The 22,678-nt window shown below is 32.0% G+C and overlaps 1 protein-coding gene across 1 annotated transcript; it reads left to right on the top strand.

Annotated features, from left to right (window-relative positions):
* The first annotated feature begins 5,403 nt into the window (after positions 1-5,403).
* On the top strand, positions 5,404-22,678 carry LOC106072539 (equilibrative nucleobase transporter 1-like). Its single transcript, XM_013232955.2, has 11 exons — positions 5,404-5,497; positions 9,000-9,305; positions 9,795-9,938; positions 11,054-11,100; positions 11,869-12,038; positions 14,284-14,464; positions 15,170-15,352; positions 16,191-16,292; positions 16,403-16,592; positions 18,529-18,643; positions 18,765-22,678. The coding sequence occupies exons 2-11, from the start codon at positions 9,010-9,012 to the stop codon at positions 18,873-18,875; spliced, it is 1,539 nt and encodes a 512-aa protein (XP_013088409.1). The 5' UTR covers positions 5,404-5,497; positions 9,000-9,009; the 3' UTR covers positions 18,876-22,678.

The raw sequence follows: 22,678 nt of genomic DNA on the forward strand, positions 1-22,678 counted from the left end.
TGTAAAAAATCCCCTCTCGACAAAAAAAAAAAAAGGTTTTGAAAACAAATATTTTTCTCGACGTTATAAGTGGATTGGTACCGATAATAATCCGACATATATTTTTTTATATATATAAGGAAAGAGTGGCTCTTTTAAAAGAATTTAGCATTAACAGTTTTATGAAACCAACACATAAATGAATAAGGTGGCATCCTTGGTTTGAGATACTATTGTTAGATTACACATGTAAGAAAATGAGTTGGCTCTAAGACTAGTTACAGAGTTGTTCAGATTGTAAGTAGAGACATGAAGTCATTTTCAAACTGCCAATGCATGAAAAAGTTCTTGCTAACAATGATGGGAGAAAAGAAAAATTCTGTTGAAGTTGTCAACTTTTCTCATGACAATTACAAGGCGAGTGAAAGATATGGGTAAATATCTCCATTCAATAGTAACAGACAAAGCTAATTTCGACATATCTGATACCGCTTAAAATCTTGGTAAACACCAGTTTTGAAATCAGAGAAGTTAGTAGATGTGAGGAGAATGCAAGGGACCACCACAAACTAATTCATTTCAAAGAAGTTTCAACCAAAGGATCTTTCTCTTGCTTGGGAAAGATTAGTGACTACTGATGGTGCCACAAGTATGGTTGACAGCAAGAGTGTTTACAAAAGTTGTTGAATCAAATGGAACCAAGCCTCTGTTGTTTCATTAAATTATTCACCAACAAAATCTATGTGTCAATGTGTTCAGTCTGGACCTTGTGATGATGATCGTGTTCAGATTGAACATTGTTACTCGTTTCGAAACTCCATCTACGTCCAATGTGTCAAGTGCCGAGAGTTGCAACTAGAACTAGCTGACTTACGAAGCTAGATATCCCTGTGTAATACATTTCTAGCGATTCACTCTGTGTTGCTTGCAGAAACTTTTTCCCATATATGCATAGGCGTATATACTGTACTAATCTAGATCTATATATTGTTACGAATCTCACTATCCAGGCTCTCTGCAAACTGCACCATACACCACCAACTTAAAGAACTTGACAACTCAGGGCTCCAAAGTAACGAAACACTTTAATGGTTGAATAAATAACAGCCAATATTGTACAATTGGCAACACGTACACTGTACACATATCTCTCCGATAACACCGTACCAACTCTTGCACTGGCCTCTCCGTCTCGTTCCGGACTGTCACTGGGTTCAACAGTTCAGGACTGACTTCACACACTAGGCTCGGTGTGTCGGACTCGATCACAGACCAAGATCAAGACGCCGTTCGTCTCAACTGTATTTGATAGTACTCCGCACTGAACCGTCGTAATGCTCCGTACAGAACCACACCGCTGAACTGTGCTGTAGTCGACCGTGTTCTGAACTCTTGTCGTGAACCTCCTTTCTGAACCGTCTTGACTGCGACACCTTCGTTCTTATATAGGATCCCTACTGGCCTTCTCGAACCGGACAGAACGCCGCTCGACGTTTCTTGGTGGTCAGATGACTACAACTCTCGTGACGCTCCTGAGCTCTGTTCACGACGTCGATCCTTCCCGAAACTTCGTGTTGACACTCGTCTCGGCTGACCGTCGTAACTCGTCACGGTTGACCGCTCGTCTAGCGCTGGCCTGGGGCGATTTGCGTCGACTGACTACACTCACACCACTACCCCATCTGTGCCACCACCAGGTTTATAACAATATTTTATTTTAGGCCCTATTGTATAGATTTTATTTTCTTTGGTACACATGTTCAAAACGTTACGTGATAACAAGGGATATGCAAAGGCAGTATTTAAAAAAAAAAACAACTAAAGTTGGTTGTATTAGCATTGTAGTTATGTTATATTAATTAGGTGAAAGCGACTTTATTATCAAATTTTAATAAATTAAATTATTAATTATGTGCCGTTCTTTTAAAGAAAACATTTTAATGCCTCTTCAATAACGTGATTCTAGACTATTCTATTCTATATCTCCCGACTAACGTACCACGGTACTATTGACATTTTTTTTTTAAAAGAAGAGGCCCGCTACAGTACGTCTTTCTAAACATGAGGAGGAAATTAGGACAACACGCCTATTGCAAACTCGCATGAACTACGACAGCTATCCTCAAGCTGTGGTGAGGGGCACCCCATGGGGGGCGAACCGACGTTATTTCATGAGGGCGCGACGTCCTGACCAACGGGAAGGGGATTGAAGCAATTCTAATTCTTTACTTGGGTAAAATGTAAAAGTTGTAGTTATCAATCAAATTTCGAATATTAACCCAGTGAAATGATTTTATCAATGTTTAAAAAGTTTAAAATATTGTAAGATAAAGACTTCGTATTAAGTAATAAGGATCTTTTAAACTGTACACCGTTTTATGTGTGTTTGTGTGTGTGAGAGGCGTCTGCAAAATATCGATTAAAAACTTTTTGAAGAAGACATTTCAAAACGTCTCTAGTGACATGATTCTTTTTGAATGGTCAAAGTTCTCTCAAGTGTTTAACATCATTATGTTGACGATTTTTTGGGGGTAAAAACTATAAAGTTCGCGGCAAGGCTTCTTACTGAACACAAAGATGATCTTAAGACATACGTGCGCTATATGTACCTTGAACATCCATTGCATAATAGTATTGGCCGAAGCTGCCTCCTTTTTTTTTTTATTTATTGAGCAACTTTTTTAACTAGTATAAATAGTGCGCTCAGATTTCAATATAATACTTCATTATCGGAGCGTTCCACTCCGTTATAATTTAACATTGACATGGACTCTTCTTAAAATGGGAAGAAAAACGCGTTGAAGACGACACAAGCTAATAATGAAGAAAAACACTTGGAGGAGCTAACGGTACTTCAACAGACTACCTTGCTGGATGGATAGGGAACCTGGTGCCACTCTAATACTATCTCAAAAAGAACGTTTTCGGTTATACAAAATAGTTTAAATTATCTACATAACACTAGTTTTGAAGAAGAAAAAAAGATAACGTTTAGTAGGCTGGGGCCCCAACTGTAAATGTTTGAGAAACACTGCTCATTTGCCTTGAATGTCTCTCACACTTTAGATATGGCCCGTTCACCTCTTCGTAATTGAATTTCATTTGACCTGCAAACTTCTCACTAGTAGAAATTTACAAGATAGATTTAAGGAGAATGAGTTTCTGAAGCTCAGAAATGCAGAAAAATGTTTGGTGCCTTGGACTTCGACCCAGACCTCACTGATGAATATTAAAGCGCTCCACGAGACCAATAGATGACTAAGGTAGCGGCAAACGTGCATTTTCTCCTTTAGTAGGTAGTCAAATTTTGAATAACACAGCATAACATTATACCGTTTCGACAGCATAACATTATACCGTTTCGTCTAAAAGTCTAACAAAGAAAACATGTTCAGGTGATGTTAATAAATATACATTGTAAAATAAGCAAAACTATTGAAAAAATGTCATAAACAATGGGTTAGGGATTAAAAAAATAGAATTGGCTAATTTCACATTTGTACTAAAATCGATGAAAGTAGGTAATCACACTGGCGGATCCGGAGGGGGAGCGCGAACGAATTTTAGTATACAATTGGTTTACGAATTTATTACTTATGTTAATATTATATACTAATTTTTATATTTCAACCTATTTTTTAGATTATTTCGCCCCTCCTTTCTAGTATGTTGTCCGATTTGGTGGGTTCGGGAGTGGGCGATGGCATCAATCCCGCCCCCCCCCCTTAACTTTCGAGTGGGGGGATGGCGGTCCAATTTATTTGTAGAAATCACAGCTTGCTAACAGAATCAATTAAATATCTATATAATTAAAACTTGTTATTGATATATTAACCGATCTTTATATTATGTCGTTCCCCTGTTCGCCGATTGGGGGCGACGAATACCTCTACTGCCCTTCCCACCTAAACACTGTGAGTATGGGGGGGGCGCTCCTACTTTTATGGAGAAATCATAGTTTGTGAACAAAATTAGTTGAATATCTATATAATATAAAATAGGTATTGATATGTGAAACCATTCTATATTATGTCATACCACACTCTAATCTCAAATTTTATGATACGTAAATATAGAATGAAAAAGGGTTGTACTAGGTGGGAGGGGCGATAAATACAATCGCCTTTCCCCCATCGGACAAACCAATACTTTTTCTTTTTGTATTATAGTTAAGAAATTACAAAATAAAAAAATATGTCACTAATATAATTTATAAATGCTAAAAATTAGATTCTTATATCGAGTCGCCCCAGCCCTATTCTTTAATGCCAAATGCAATCATTAGCAGAAATTATAAAAAAGGAGCGAGGAATAGTTTATGTAATTTCACATGAATTTATCATAATTATTTTAAGAAAGACTTTACTTTGGAAAAGCTAGAATTCAAACGAAATTTTTCAGTATAAGAGTCACGATTGAGATGAGTTCTAAACCCAAATAATTATTTCCTAGTCGCTTTTTTCCAGCATTTACTCAATCTGATATTGGGACTATAACTCACAATTTATGCTTGAATTTAATTGAATATTATTTATCGAATTTTTTTTTTCGGCGGCGACACCCAAAGCCTTGATCTAAATATGTGGGGTATCTTATCTTTTCAAGGAACAAATCGGTTTTATTTGCAATGCATTAAGGGCCTATAAATACATATTACAATATTTTTCAAGTACAACATTATTCAAAAGGTCCTTTTTTAATAGGATGAATAATGAGCTTAAGGTCAGGAGAATGCGTTTCTTCAGTGAAGAATGCAAGAAAACGCTTTTGGCGTCGGGGCTTCGCCCTGAACCTCACTGACGAATAATAAGCTGTAGATGTCAGGAGAATGCGTTTCTGTAGTGAAAAATGCAAGAAAATGCTTTTTGCTTTTGTCGTCGGGGCTTCGCCCTGAACCTCTCTAATGGATAATGAGCTGTAGATGTCAGGAGAATGCGTTTCTCCAGTGAAAAATGCAAGAAAACGCTTTTGGCGAACCCCACTGGGGAAGCTTATAACGCTCCCCCAGACCCCAAGCTTGCAAGAAAAAGGCCTCAACGTGACTATCTTTTTTTTTTCCCGAAGGTTGAGAAATACTGCTTTTTTAAAATTTTCATATATATTTATATATATACGCTGTGTGCACGTTTATGTATAGGGTTAGGGTTTACTGGGCGACAGGATTTGGGTTTGGAAAAAAATCGCCCCCCCCTCCTCCAAATTTCTGGATCCGCTAGTGGGTAATCAGCTTACTGTATTGGTTCCACAAAAAGAATTAACGATTGTTTCTATAGGAAACAGTTTGAATAAAGTTGATGGCTGTGGGGGGGGGGGTGACACCCTGAGCTATCCGCACCGGGTGACACCGACCCTAGTGACGCCACTGGATCTATGTTTAGAGCGCAAAGTTGGCAGTACATTTATATAATTATATAGTCTATGGTTGTTCAGACGTGTTCCGAGTCACATGGTTCTTGTTTACATCTCGCGCCGTGCTTAATTTATAGTCTAGTGGAAATCTGAAGCATTTTAATTTTTGGTAATATTTAGAAATTTAGATCTAGTGGTTTTAATTAATTCATTAGCGCCAAATGACGCTAACCTTCATGATTACCCTCCTATATGGCTTGAACCTGCCACTTCATAACACAAGAATTCATACATACGATGATACGTGACATACACTCTTCTCATGATTATAATTATAGTAAATTATTAAGTAAATTTTATACTCAACTCAATTTTGAATTTACTCGTCTCATACTCATACAGTCATACTCACACTCTTCATACTATGATATAATATCATATAATCATAATGATACTCATGTCATGACTCACACGACACTGAGACTAACTAAGTCAGTGACACTGCACAGTTAGTGAGTTAGTGGCACTGACAGGTACATGAGACACTTGAGTAACAGTTCAAATTCTAGACTATCATGATTCATAGTATTAGTTAGCATTCGGGTAACCATAAGCCATAATAAACTAAAACTAACCCTAGTCCTAGAAAAAAACAACATAGAATTCATAGATCTACAATTCATGTAAAATGAAAATGTAACATAACTTGTCATAACTATAACTATAACAGTTTCATCCCCCCTCCCCCTCTGCCGAGTCTAAAGTTAAAGTAAACAAGCTAGAACTTGAGTAGAACTTACTAGAACATTAAAAGTTGGACAGCAGAGAGCAGATCATTATAAGGCACTGTGTGTTGAATTGGTCAGATAGCTCTAGAACTCTATAGAGTCCTAGACCTATCCCTTTAATGTTTAATGGCTTTAACTAGTGACTAGTCATTAGTTTTGTTATTAGTTGATTAGTCTACTAGTTGCTAAAAAAAAGATGAAAAGACTGCCATGTGTTTTCCTTGTGCAAAATAGGCTTGAATTGTCTTGCGAACAAATAATACCTCTGATAGTCAAGGATAAATTATGTCTATCTAGAAATACTCTTACACAGGTCAAATGTTTCTTACCCCGCCCTTTCGTTGTTGGTTGCTAAGTATAATGGATCTAGATCTATTTCGTCTACGCATTTTTGAAACTTTATTGTAACATTTCTTTTAAAGTAACTCGTTGAATTTCTTTAAAATGCAAGAACTTTACAAATAATGGTAAAAATAAACAAACGTAATAATACATCATGTATCCAACACACATTTTAATAGTTCTTAATGTCATCGATGTGTCGATGTATCAGGAACTGTTGGTATATGAAAAACATAACTTTTAAAAATAGTTAAAGGTTATGAAAATGAACGTAAAACAATGTTTCAACTACTATATATTATATATAAAACCCTATAAATATATATATATACATTTATTTGTTTGTGTAGTTTACACCCTGCCTTTTTTTTTATCTTGCAAGAACGTTTTTAAAAACATCTTGCTTATTTCTGATTTTATTGTGAATATAGATTTCACAATTAAAACAAAAAAAAACATTGAACCTTACAGTCAGATAGGTAAACTGGATTTAGATCAAACTTTAGAAATCGTTTTGTTGCCTCAAAATCATAGTATCCGTGAGAGTAGGCCTTGGTTGGATAGTCAACATTGTGATATACTTGAGCAAAAAAAAAACTAATTTTAGCAGCAACTGTTCCTTTATTAACATGCATAAAATAATTGAACTATTCATATGTTTATTCAGTTCACTTGAACATGTTAAAAAAAGGTGTGAATATCTTATGACATTAGCAGTTGAAAAGTAATAGAAATAACAAGTCCAGGCCTTTGTTAATAGCACTTACAACCACAAGACTTTTTAAAAAGTATGTCAGATTATCGAAACAACCCCATTGTAAAGAATAGTGAATTCTATAACCTAAAAGCATGTTTTTATGCTTATATTTATATAGTTCAATTAATGCATTCCCCCACCAATAACAATAACACACATGTATAAATAATACTTCTACAAATACCTAAATTATTAAAATTTGCATTTATTTATTTGTTTTTTTCTAATGGTGGACAGTACATCTTTGTGGTATGTTCCTGTAAAAGAAGTGACAGTTGTGTCACCTCATCATAGTTGTCTGAAATAAAAAATTAATTAAAGAATCTACATTAACACACTCATATACATACATACATACATACATACATACATACATACATACATACATACATACATACATACATACATACATACATACATACATACATACATACATACATACATACATACATACATACATACATACATACATACATACATACATACATACATACATACATACATACATACATACATACATACATACATACATACATACATACATACATACATACATACATACATACATACATACATACATACATACATACATACATACATACATACATACATACATACATACATACATACATACATACATACATACATACATACATACATACATACATACATACATACATACATACATACATACATACATACATACATACATACATACATACATACATACATACATACATACATACATACATACATACATACATACATACATACATACATACATACATACATACATACATACATACATACATACATACATACATACATACATACATACATACATACATACATACATACATACATACATACATACATACATACATACATACATACATACATACATACATACATACATACATACATACATACATACATACATACATACATACATACATACATACATACATACATACATACATACATACATACATACATACATACATACATACATACATACATACATACATACATACATACATACATACATACATACATACATACATACATACATACATACATACATACATACATACATACATACATACATACATACATACATACATACATACATACATACATACATACATACATACATACATACATACATACATACATACATACATACATACATACATACATACATACATACATACATACATACATACATACATACATACATACATACATACATACATACATACATACATACATACATACATACATACATACATACATACATACATACATACATACATACATACATACATACATACATACATACATACATACATACATACATACATACATACATACATACATACATACATACATACATACACACACACACACACACACACACACACACACACACACACACACACACACACACACACACACACACACACACACACACACACACACACACACACACACACACACACACACACACACACACACACACACACACACACACACACACACACACACACACACACACACACACACACACACACACACACACACACACACACACACACACACACACACACATACACACACATACACACACATACATACATACATACATACATACATATATATATATATATATATATATATATATATATATTGAAAGTTTAAAAGAACCTTAAGAAGTCATTTTTAAAGACAGATTTTGTTTTGAATTGTTATTGCTTTACAAAATCTTGTTTCTTAAATTTCAGAAAATTGAAAATGCTGTCAGACAACCCAAAGTTCAGAGTGCTTTATGCATCATGGGCTTTTCTAGAATGTTTGTTTTTTGGAGGTTTGATTTATGGTTGGCCATCTCTGGTATTTGTCCTAAAAGATGAAGGCTTGTATTATGACCTTTGCTCATTCACAAATACTTCACAAGAAAGCATTGTTGCAAACAATTCCATTGCTAATGTTTCTGTAGAAAATGTATATGATACTTCAAGTTCAGTTTATAATATTTCTGTATCAACTGATCCAGCTCGAAGTGATAAAAACAATGTAACAGAAACTAGGTAAGTGTGATATTTATTTTGATTATAATTGTTTCTCTTAATGCAGTGCTTTTGTACTTCTTCAAAAAGAACTAGTAACACCATAGTAACATTCTCTTGCATTAGAATTTTCTGGTCATTGTGCACACTTCTTTATAAAAATGTAGTACCTTAAAAAAAAGGGTGGAGAGTGATCATATTGGTCAAATGCTGTTTATAATTTAACTAAAGACTCAGTAGAGAGAAAACTTCTATTTTAAATGTTTCAGTTGAAACACTCGCAACATAATGGTCTTGTGATTAATCAAAAGATTTACCTTTTTTTTTATAAATCTGACATCATTGAGCTGCTTAATTTCTTACTCAGCATGAGTTGCAGGAAATGATAGTTGCTCAATCTTGTGCTGCCCATCACATTGATTATGATAGAAAAATGGATTATGTTTTTGATAATGTTTCATTTCCTTAGTATTGAAAATATCAAGAGTTATTGTTAATTCAATTTTTCAGAAAGGAGAGAAATTCATGTCGGGACATGGATGACAGATTATCTTTAGTTTTCACTATAGGAACTGCAGTATTTTGCATTGGTTGTTTCATTATGGGCCAAATAAGCTATTTATTTGGTACTCGAATTACAAGAATCATAGCCACGTAAGTCATAGGTTATTTTCTTTTTAGTTTTTATTTTTATTAATAGTAACAAATTTTAATAGCTTTTATCTATATCTATTGAAACAATATGTTATTGTATAATGTAATAGTGGAGCTATGAACTTTTTATCAATTAAGGTGACTGTAATTAAGCTTATTAACTCTTTTAAAAAATATTTTCTAAGTATGTTGTATATAGTTATCTTTTAAAATGATTCCTAGGGTTTAAAAAAAAAATTAATAGCATAGTAGTCATGATGACTGAGTTGTAAAAACACAGCATAGTTAACTACTAGCTAAGTTGTACATTCACTGTCTAATTAACTGCTAGCAAAGTTTTACACTCACTATACAGTTAATTACTAGCTAAGTTTCACTCAGTCCAATTAACTACTAGCTAAGTTGTACACTCACTGTCCAGTTAAGTACTAGCTAGGTTGTACACTCACTATCCAGTTAAGTAATAGCAATGATATTTTCAGATTCATTTGATTATTGTGTACAAAAAATTGTATATTACATTCAACAAAAATAAAAAACAAAATTTATGTAGCAAATCTGGCATTCTTTGTGAAGAAGTTGCTTTAATTAGCTGCTTCAATACTAATAGAGTAACATTTTTACAGTAAAAATGCACAAAACTCACTTTGTCTGGTCAAAATCTTGTACACATTATTTCTTCCACTTCCCTTTATACATCAAATTATTCTGTCTGTCTGGTCAGGTCAAAATGTTGTACACATTATTTCTTCCACTTCCCTTTCTCAGATCTAGTTGAAACTTTGCACACTTATTCCTTGTCAATGACAACACATGGAGCAATAAAATAAATTAACCAATTGGTTAATCAATTAGTCATAATTAATTAGTTTTTTTAAATGTGGAAAATGTTCAAGTTAATGAATGATAATCATTGCAATTACGAGTGCAAATGGGACTCTTGTCAAAATGCATCACAAGACCAGAAGAGTAATTTAAGAAGTTGTGTGCAGTTAGAATTGATTTAAAATAATTGATGCTTTATTTCACTCAATATAAGCAAGGTTTTGTTTTCTTTTTAAAAGTATTTTGTTTATTTAACTTGTTACCTATTTCTTTTTTGTTTTTCCTTACAGTGCTTTGTTTGTTATTGGTTCTTTATTGGTTGCTTTTACATCCAATGGTGAGTTTGGTAGACAAACTATTGTAGGCTGCGACTTTTGTAATCCATCACGTGTAATTTACTTATCATCATTGAATAGCAATGTTTTATTTCTTAACATTGCATGTATATTCAAACTATTTCATTACTATTTTACATTTAAAAAAAAAAAAATTGAGACTTAAGTATGCAACTGAAAAACAATGTTGTAGTTACTGCTTACATTGAATACATATTCTACTAGGCACCCACAGACTTGATCATTATTACATTGTTAAAAAATGGTAGCTGTTCAAATGTTTCTGTTGCTAGATATCAATTTGCCCATTCCTAAATGTTAGTTACATGAGAAATAACCAGACAGTAAGTCTCAACAAACTTTGTATCATTTCTTGCTAGAGATAACTCTGAGGATAACTGCTGACATTCAATGGTAGTAGACTTGATTTTGATTTCAGTATTAAGATTGTGTATAGTGAGTTTTTTTTCCTCTTGGAAAATACATATAGTGATCTTATATTTTTTATAGATGTGCTCTAATTATTTGGCTTGCTATATTGCTAGCTATTTGAACCTGTGGCTTTGAATGTAATAATGTCAAATAATAGTTCCATATTTGTATTTCCATCAATTTCTCCCACTTTTTCCCTTTTTTTATTTTTGTTTTCTGGATTACTATACTAGAATATATAATAATTTCATGATTTATAATTATTTTTATTTTTAGATGTATATGTTTTCAGGTATCTAATCTTTCTTATATGTTATAAAATATTTCATTCTATTAAGATGTTCCTTGGCTGATATTTCCTGGTTTGTCTTTGCTCGGTGCTGGTGGAATAACCTTCTTGATGACCAACATGCAGATATCTGTCTACTTTCCCAAGCTGGGTACTTTGGTTGTTGGTCTTTTCTGTGGGGGCTTTGACACTTCAGCTGGGATGCAGATGTTGATAAAGGTAATGCACAAAGTACAGTGTTCAGACATCTGCTTATAATTAGCATAATGTATTCAACACAGTGTGTAAGGTTACACTAGTAAAGTTGTAGCATGAGCTTGTATAATTTATGCATTATTGCTCATGACTGTTAGACTGATAAAAAACAATACTCCTGTTTGGTGAACTTAACATTTGTTTTTTTTTTTTTTTACTGATGAAAACATTGGTTCTGTTTGGTAAACATCTGTTTAGCTCATTTATTATATTGAATAGAGTTGGTTTTGAATATATAATTATGTCATTATCATTTGAGCTTTTGTATCACATTTCCAGGATTATGGGGGAGGTTGTCATGCTGCTTTTAAGGTGCTTAAGAAACATAACTCATTTTGGTTTATTTTAAAAAATTAATCATAGCCTTCATTAACTTGTAATCTGGGGTCATTCATTAGGGTGTTGTTGTTTTTTTTTTGTGAAATCGGTCTTTGAGATGGGATTTCTTAGGACACTTTATTTAATCCTAACTAGTTAATATCACAAAATTATGAAGACATGCAGATTTTTGGATGAAAAGCTCTTGAAAATGTTTCAAACTGCCCTCATACTTTCAGGCTAAATAGGTTTCAGATTCAGTAAATTTTCAACCTAAAACTTAAAAATAGTACATATAAAGTAACAATTATATTTTATTTATGAAAGATTTCTTTTAAATTTGTTTGCTATTAGTTAAAAACATAGATTTAGAACAGGGGTGGGCAACCTTTTTGTATCGAGTATTGTATACCCGCATTTTTTAAAAATTTGGAATGGCGGGCCGCATATATATATATATATATATATATATATATATATATATATCAACTTAGAAAGATACACTAGTTAACTGTGTATAATGTCTTTTAATTCATATTTATACTGTATTTTATTCACGTTTATTTTTTTTCCACACACCTCCTTGAGGAATTACAACAAGAGCTAACAACTTTTGAAATCAATTTTACGATTTAAAAAAAAAATTGCTGTGGTCTTTAAATATCACATTATCCCCACAAATATACAGTTGTACTTAATGTGCAGTATTTTACTTTTTACACTCGTGCATTATGTTTCGGAACTGTGGAACTAGCTTACTAGTTGTTACCCTTGTGACTGCTGTCAAATTACAGTCAGTCAACATCGACCAGTGATAATAATTGTTTAGTTTCCACAAAAAAATGCTTGCTCACTGAATGAGACAATTTATGTTCCCGAAGCAAAACTTGCCCTTGTGGAGCATCACCAGAGAATGCTGACCATGTCCTTCAATGGTGCATACTAAATCAAGAGACCCGAACAAGACTCTGGCCCCAAAGCCGTCCTATATAACAGAGTCTATTTGAAGAACTGTCATCTCAGGTATAGGATTTCTGTTCTGAATTCTCCAACATGTAAAATGAGGATGAAGAAGAAGAAGAACAGATGTATGTCAAACCAAATATTTCATATGCAAACAACCAATTGCAACAGCACCTATAACAAAATCACGAAAACTGTCTTCCACTTTTCATTAGAATTATTGGTAACAAGGTCACTAAGTCCATGCTGAGCTAGCGAATTCATTGGGTAGTTGTGTTACTTAATCGGTGCTACTCATGGTAAACAGCCCTAGCTCTACATAGTTTGATTACTACTGTGTTTTGTGGATAATATAATGAAATTTTATGCAGCTTTGTGCAAACTTTCCTGTTTATAGTTTATGGTTGGGATATTAAAAAAAATATTCTCAGTCAAAGATCGAGTTCCATCAGTTGTTGCACTTGCCATCTTGTTCCAAGCCTACCCAACACTCAACACAGTTCTTTATAGCATTGAATAAATACTGATCAGAGATAGTGTCTTGAATTGAGTGTATTGATGTATAGCCAATAAGCATAATCTTCGTTTACTTGAAACTTTTTATAATGAGACAGTTTCAATAATTTATAAAGCTATATTTTTAAATATATTTGCATTTTTATTTGTATAAACTGTGGGCACACCTGATTTCTGTAGGTGTCGGCAGGCCGCATAAAACACTCCGGCGGGCCGCATGTGGCCTGCAGGCCGTAATTTGCCCACCCCTGATTTAGAATGATTTTATTTTTTATACAATCATTTTTTTTCTGCAACTCTCTAGTGCATCATTTCACTTTAGGTTTCATTTCAATCTTACTAAGATGGAGACCTTTACTAGATAACAATTTGATTATATTTATATTTTTTAATGTAACTCTTTTTGTTACAGATTGGTTATGAAAATGGAATCAGTCGTTACATTTCCTACTTGATTTTAGCTGTAGCTAATTTGGTTACCCTTGTAAGCACATTTTTGTTCTTACCAAAAGGTTTTGTTACAAAACCATCTACCAAAAAATACCCTAATGATGAGGTGGCTGATGATAAAACTGCAGCTGTTGAGTTAAAGTGTAAGTATTCATCCATCCCTTTACATAGTGACTTTTTCCCATTCTAGGATCCAGTTGAAATTTAGCAGAATTGTTCATAATCAATGACAGCATTTTTACAAAGCTTCTATCAACTCACTCACTCTGTCTGGTACAAAGCTTGTATCAACTCACTCACTCTGTCTGGTCCAATTTTTGTACACTTATTTCTCCCACTCCCGTTTTTGGATTCAGTTAGAACTTTACACAATTATTTGTTGTACCTAACAACACATGAATGAATAAAAAAATTAACCAATTAGTTGATTAATTATTCATAATTGATTATTTTGTTGGTATTGAAAAAGGGAGCTTATTCTTGCATTAATAATATATATATGGCAGTGATTTGAATTTTGGTTGTATATTCTGTCAGTAAAAGAAATATTTATAAATTTTGAAACACGAAGTACAACAAAAAGAAAGTGTTGAACCCTGATTTTAATATGTATTGAGCAGCTGGAAAGTACCCCACATATTGTATTTTTCAGTGCATTTAATTTTTTTTTAAATTTTTTTTGTGAACTTATCAACATTTGTAAAAAAAAATTAGTATAACATTTTTTTTATTGAGGGCTTAAAGCTACGGTAACATTATTTTATTAATTTAATATAATAAAATAATGAAATTGAAATGCTCAAATATACTTTAAGTCATATGATAATTTTTAAAAATTTTCTTTTAAGCTCCTCAAAATGATGAGAATGAAGTGCAGGAGTCTGAGAAGCCCAGAATCTTGAGCTGCATATTTTCCTGTCGTTACCTGTTCCATGTGTTCTGGTTGTGCATACTTCAACTTCGATTCTACTGTTTTTTAGGCTCACTCAATAAAACTCTAGAAGTGATGTTCGAAAATGATCATCAACAAGGTGCTTATGTGTAAAACAAAAATTAAAACTTGGGGATTAACAGAATAGTTTTTCATAGCTTTAAAAAGCTTTTTTTTTTTTTTCAATCTTCTACTCAAAGCTTGGAGTGGAGGGTTAGGAAAAAGAGAAATGCTATTAAGATCTTATATGTTGTTTTACTGATATATCTTTCTTTAAACTTTTTATGATGTTTTTGTGACATTAACAAATAGATGTATTATTTAGACTTTTTTTTTTCATTAAAACTTTTTGATTGATAATACTAGAACATGTGAAAAAAAATTATTAGATAATTTCCCTCATATTTTTTATCTGTTATGCATGATATAAAATGATATAAAATGATATAAAATGATATAAAATGATATAAAAATCCATTGGTATTGAAAGTGACACTAAAGATAAACAGTAATGTTTGTGACTCATCAACTTTCAATAGTATGAATAAATCTGGACCAAGACAAGATTGTCAACTTTAGATATATTTTCTGTACATAAAGGCTTTAATCTTGACATATAATTACTATTTTACTAAATTAAGATGTACAGAGTTTATCCTAAAAATTTAGTAACTTCTTAGGAACAATCTATTAGAATGTAACTTCTTTTCACTAAAAACATTAGTAATAATTAAGAATAGGTAAAATAATAAATACCACTGTGCCACTTTGAAGCCATGCAAGCAAAGAAATTATCCAGAATTTGTTAACAATGTAATCAATTAATCTTGGTAGCAAACATTTTAAAAAAAAAATGTCCACATTTCAGAAATTCTAAATAAATATGTGTCTAATTGTTCTCTTTTATATACAAGTTTTTGTTTTCTTTTCATCTCCAGTGAGTTACTACACCAATATTTTATTTTATGTTTTAATGTGTGGCCTTCTCTCATCTCCTTTTGCTGGTATTGTTTGTGATGGATTCAAAAGGCTCTATGTCAGTAAGTTAAAACATTTTAAGATAGCTTATCAAAATAGAATGAATTTAAGAGTTGTTAATAATAACTTCATTGCTGTCAGTTTCACATTTCCTGTTGTTTGTATATGTCAGAGCAAAGAACTGAGCTACAGAGGATGCTTATGCCTACAGTGATCCCCTTAACCATCACAACCTCCCTGTGTATACTGCTGTCACTCCTTGTACTGTTTGAGACTCCAGAAGTTATGATACCTGCTTATCTGTGTCTGCTCTTCTTTAGGTCTTTCCTGTACACGCTAGGAGCTGGATATATCAGTGTCATGTAAGTATATGAGTATCCATAAAACTTCCAATGTTGGGTGTTAAAATAACTTTTTCAGATCCGTTTTCATCTTAGACATCTGAACTAAACTAAACTAAAAGTTGAAATTATAGGAGGTAGACTTAAACAATTAAGACCAAAATAATAGTTAATGTAATTATTTCTATTCATCATTATTTTTTATTTATAATAATATTCTGCCAGCGGTGTACAAATGTATGTTTTATTTAATTTGTTTACAAAAAAAAATATTTTAAATACTTACAAATTCTGCTGTACATTGTTTGGAGCTACCTCTATCATAATGTATATAATTCCTAGCTTTAGCTATTCTTTTTGCTCTATAACAGGGTTCGTACGCGGTCTGGAAAGTCTGGATTTCAAAATTCAGATTTCAGACTTGAAAAAGTCTGGAAAATTGCTACTTTTCGAGGCTATTTAGTTAAATGTCTGGAATTGGGAAAAAAAATAATTTTAATCCGATGTCATTCAGGCGGCGTAACCGGTATATCTATTTGGGCATAGAGGCTTCCATTAGGCCTACTAGATCTATTGTTATAGGGGAAAGCACGCGCAATCACGGCTTGTTGGTGAAATGCCAGCCAATTTCTAGATGGTTTACTGTAGTAGACTTAAATCAAATTTCATAATAAATCTAGGCCTAGACTAGTTTATTATGACTAGATTTAGTCTTGATCTATGAGCCACTTCTTAATAGATCTAGGTTTTCTACTTGCCTAGATTTAATCTCGATCTCTGCGCGATTTCCCCCTCCCCCCCTTCCCCATAAGATAAATGTCTGGAAAAAGTCTGGACAATGTCTGGAATTCATTTTCACTAATTTGAATGAACCATGTATAACATGCTCTGGGTCTCCAGAGGCTAGGAGTTTTAAGACCTGGAAAAAAGATGCGTGCTAAAACATTGAATAAATTATACCACAAAAGTATAAAATGTTGTCTCCTTAGTATATTGGACTACATCCAGTTGATAAGATGTTGTACTTACTAGCTGTCACAGCAAAGGGCTCACAATCACAAGCAATGTTTCTGACAAAAAATGGTTCAGACAATTAGTTCATTAACAAGGATTGATTTTTCAAATATTTAGCTACTAATTGTATACAGTGAAATGGGAAGGTTGAAATTTGATGGCTGCTGTGTGATCTGAGGGTCTTACCTCTATATTGCCATCCAGAAGTAGCGAGGGATGATGTAGCAGGCATGTGTCTTCAATCTCTCGTTTAGTTTGTTGCTTTTCATCCAGTGTAATGCTTTGAGTAACATAAATAAGAAAAAAGAAAAGCATATCATAAGCAGTTTAACTTGCTTTCACATTGTAAAGCAGAATTTAGCATTCCATGATTACATTAAAGAATGAGTGTACACTGATTAAAGAGATTGTATTATAATCAACAATGTATTGTTGAAATGAAAAAAACTCATTCCGTCTGTCTATGTGGCCAAAAGTTTGTACACATTATTTCTCTGACACATTAATCTTGGATCAAGCTGAAATTTTGTACAATTATTTCTTTTACCTGACAACACAAGAATCAATAAAAAAAAATATTTAATAACCAATTATTGGTAAATAATTACTTTGTTTGGCATCTCAAACAAGGGAAAGAAATAGAAATAGTACCTGACTGAAGTGGTGGTATAGGCTGAATTAGTCCCCTTTAATTTAAGCTACCATCTCAGGTTTAGTGAACACAAACATGAAATAGAAACAATAGATAATTATACAATCTTCCATGTTCATAGACTCTTTTTTATTAAAATATTTTTTGTTTTGTTTTTGTTTTTCTTATTAGTCCTATTTTATTTAAAAAGAACTTGCACTGCAATATGCAACCAATGACATACTAGTTAAAGAATCCTTTTATGCTTTTCAAATGAAACATTGTGACACATTTTCACATTCTTCTCCCTAGGTTTCCCAGTGAATACTTTGGGATTCTGTATGGAATTGTAATAATAGCTGGAGGCATTGTCAGCATGTTCCAGTATGTCTTCTTCAACTGGGCTGAAACTAGTGGTTTCTATCCGGTAAACATTAAGGCTGTTTTAGCCTTGTCAAGCTTATTTTGTTACACCCTTGATTTAGTTGTGATCATAAAGTCTAACATTTATTTTGAACTATTTTTTTTTTTTTATTTTCCTGTGGCAGGTCAACTTGTTTCTTCTCATACTTATGATAACCACCTACATTCACCCTGCTTTTCAATGGTTTGTGTGTCGACGTGATGGACGTACTGGGAAATTGCTAGTGAAGGAATAATTGTTGTCCCAAGGATCATAGATCCCAATCTGGTCTTTGAAACTGACAGTCAGTGAGCAAAATGTTTATTAAATTTTGTTACCACTTTTTCTTTTTTTGTAAATCCCAAATAATTCCTTGTACTATTGAGAGGTGATATCAACAAACAAAAAGGAATAATAAATGAAACATTATAACAAGCACTGTAATATTCTTTTCTATTTCTAATAAGGAATGAAATATAAACTAAAATATTTCCCTTATTAGATATTATGACAAAATGTAACTAACTTCTAAGCATTTATTTCTAAATAATTATTTTTAGAATGTATTTATGCTGGTTAAAACAATTCTACCAACTTGAAAGAAGCTTGTTTCTGGACTTATACAAATAATTGTTTATCTTTTTAAAAAAATTAAAATTGTATTCTTTTAATGGACCATTAAGTGTCTCATACATTGTATTGGCTGTATATATTTGTAAGCTGTTGATACAACTTTTGTCCTTAAGTTTTCAGTAAACTGCTTGTCTCGCAACTTTCTATATTGCTGCTTTGCAAGCTTTTCTTTTCTTTTACTGAGCTTTCCACCTTGGTAAAGGGAGAATAGAAGAGCTCATGTGTTCACAGGAAATGACAGTCCTGTGGCCCAAAACATTTTCTTGGCTACCAAGTGTTCAGAGACCAGCTGCCTTTACTTTCCTCCTCTTGTATGTTACCTGCTTAGTTAATGCTAGTCTGTAATTGCTTATTGTAAGTTCAGCATTTTTTATTTTTATATTTTACTTTAGTTTCATATTTCCTTTCCTTCTCTTATGTTTCTGTATGTTACCTGCTTAGTTAGTACTTCCCAATGCTAGTCTCTAATTACTTATTGTAACTTTTTTTCTTTTATGTTTTACTTTTATTGCGTATTTACTTTCCACCTATCTAGGATGATCTCTGTTTTGCAGGTGCTACCTCTCCTATACACTTTTAGTATTTCTTTATAGCTACTTTCATCCATGTCATTTTAGAGTTTCTTTCATCCATGTCATTTTATATTTGCTTTATCCATGTCATTTACCAAAGATATTTTAAAGACTTTATCATTTCTTTGTTTGTTATGTTCTAATTTTTTTTTTAAATTGTTTTATTCATTGGTCATTTTTCAAAAGATCTTTGTTTTTACAAGTGAAATTATTATGCATTTGTACTTCTTTTTATGTTTAGTTTTTTTTTTTTTTGAAAAATATTTTGATTTATAAGGATATTATTTTCCAACCTCCCTGTTTAGCATCAACATAAATGTGTTTAAGATAAATTTTCCCATACTTGCATTATAATTTTAGTTGGAGCATTTTCATAAATGTTTTTCTATTTCAAAACAAAGAAATATATACCAAAGGTTTCTATTGTTTTGTTCAAGTGCCATTAGTACATAATGATATTACAGCTAGATTGTAGAACTATTCATGTTCTGAGGCTCATTATGACATAAAAATATGTGTTCAGAAATCTGTTGACATTTTCTCATTATATTGTTACTGATGTGTAGATATTTAAGCAGGTCAGACTGACTTTATCCCAGAATACAATCAAGACTTTGACTTAAAGTTTCATTCATTCTATGACTATTTAAGAATAGTTGTAACAAAAACTAAGATTAGAATTACTGTATGATTAATTAAAAGGAATGAGATAATATGTACTCGGATTGATACAAAATGTTGTTTACAATGCATCATTATTTGACCTAAAGTTGGCCTATAGTGTTATAATGTATCATAATTTGAAATAAGTATAGTGTTATAATGTATCATGATTTGGTATCAAGCTAAGTCAGCAGTTATAGCTCATGTTATATTATGTGCTCAGTATTATGAAGCATGCTGCTGTGTGTGATTTAGTTGTTAGTTTATAACACTCTCTATAAAGCTTACTTCATTATAATCAATATTTTAGAGTTGTAAAAAGAATGTAAGAAAATGTTGCCTACATACTGGCTTGAAAATTAGAAATTGTTGACAGTCTTGCATGTGGCCCAACTGTTCCCTGCCTTCTGTTCATTTTTTCAAAATGAAGATCAGACTACACAGTCATCTTCCAGTTTATAAGAAATTCGTTTGCACATACTCAACCACGAAGATGAAGCTTACTATGACAATTGGCAAAATACAAAATTTGCATCAAGCTATTTATTAATGTATAAAGATTTTGGTTTCATTGTTTGTTATTCATTAAATGATACTGACATCATGACTAATAGTAATATTTTTTTTACATCAAATTTCTTCACTATCGCATGGTTTTTCAAATGTAAATATTTAAAATAAAATCATAACCAGTTTTTATCCAGCCTAGACATAACCTTGTTTTAAATTGCTAAACTTTTTGTCCAGTGATTTGTATTATACATTTCCTTAATCTTTTAAGCTAGATTAAATAGTTATTCAAAATATTTTTCTAGTATCAATATTATTTGGTTGGCATTATGACAGTTATCTATTTATTATTTTGCAGACAAATTTGTGTTAGTCATTTTTTTTTTTTAGTTATCTATCTAGTTATCTTTTGTTGTGTTCACAGTAGGTAGATCTAGTTATCTTTTGTTGTGTTCACAATATGGTATGATGAACATTTAATCAGAAAGAAATAATCAAAATATATAGTTGTTGAAGGATGCTATGGTTTATCATGACTAAGTTACCTTATGGTAATGTATGCATATAACATTTTGATATTTTTTAATAAGAACTAATTAATCTACGTAGATGCTATGTTGAAAGTATAATCAGGCTTCTTAATTTATAATATTCAGCCTTGTTGTAGTGCCAAATTTTATCATCTATCTTTGTTGTCCATTGAATAGCTATTATTTTCCTTAAGCTGTGGCAGGGAAATGTCTAGTAGCTCTCTATTTAAACCTTACCACATTACCTTGATAGGATGTTTGAGAACTTTGTGGCATGATTAATTAGAGCATTTCCCACATACTCCATCACTTCTTTTGCAACAGTCTTTGTTCAAGTCAAAGCTATGGTCCTTGTGACAGCCTTAGGATAAGATGATTGTTTTATAAAAGACCCATGTGTGTTCTTGTAACTATGCTGCATTGAGTTTTTCTTTCCTCAAATTATTGAAATACTTCTACTGCTTGTAGGTTGTTGTTGTTTTTTTTTGTTTTTCAATATTTCAGACAGTTGTGTCTAGTAAATACAGTTATATAGTTATTCTCTATTGCATCTCCACTCAAACTAACCCTAAGATCATAAAAAAATGTTTTCTAAATATAATCTTACAAAAAAGTGTTTGTCCTAGGAGGCGGCATCATTCTCTAAGTCATAATGTTTTGTACATACAAGAAAGTACTAGAGTTGATTGAATGAACTAGTAATTTAAACAACTGAATGTAAATTGAATGTTTCTTTTGTTGAAATAGTCAAATCAGTTGTTGGTGTTCACTAGAAAATTAAATGTTGCTTCTCTCTTTATTATTTTGGATTAAGGTTTTAAAATATTTTATGAAATATCATTTACATAAAATCATAAAAAAGGAAATATAACTACATACCTTTTTTTTTAGTACACTGGATATGAATATCTTTCTAGGTACATTTTACAGGGTATTTTTTGTAACACTATTTATCTTTTAGTGTTTTTTTGTTGTTGTTTTTTTACTATTTTATTTGACCATGAGAAAGCCTACTATTGAGTGATTTTATTGAAGTATTGTATTGTGTGCTTCTGTTTGAGATATTATATAAGCATTGCTTCTTTTTTATTTGTGAAATTTTTATTTCCTTGTGTATCTAATAAATTGGTCTTTATTATTATCAAAGAAAA

This window comes from Biomphalaria glabrata, chromosome 2 (assembly GCF_947242115.1).
Source record: "Biomphalaria glabrata chromosome 2, xgBioGlab47.1, whole genome shotgun sequence".
Classification (NCBI taxonomy): Eukaryota; Metazoa; Mollusca; class Gastropoda; family Planorbidae; genus Biomphalaria; species Biomphalaria glabrata.

Bases quoted from the DNA above. Each gene is read 5' to 3' on its own strand.
- LOC106072539 (XM_013232955.2), top strand. From the start codon at position 9,010: ATGCTGTCAGACAACCCAAAGTTCAGAGTGCTTTATGCATCATGGGCT. The intron at 12,039-14,283 runs GTAATGCACAAA...TTTTTGTTACAG, and splicing joins GGATGCAGATGTTGATAAAG to ATTGGTTATGAAAATGGAAT. The intron at 16,593-18,528 runs GTAAGTATATGA...TCTTCTCCCTAG, and splicing joins GCTGGATATATCAGTGTCAT to GTTTCCCAGTGAATACTTTG.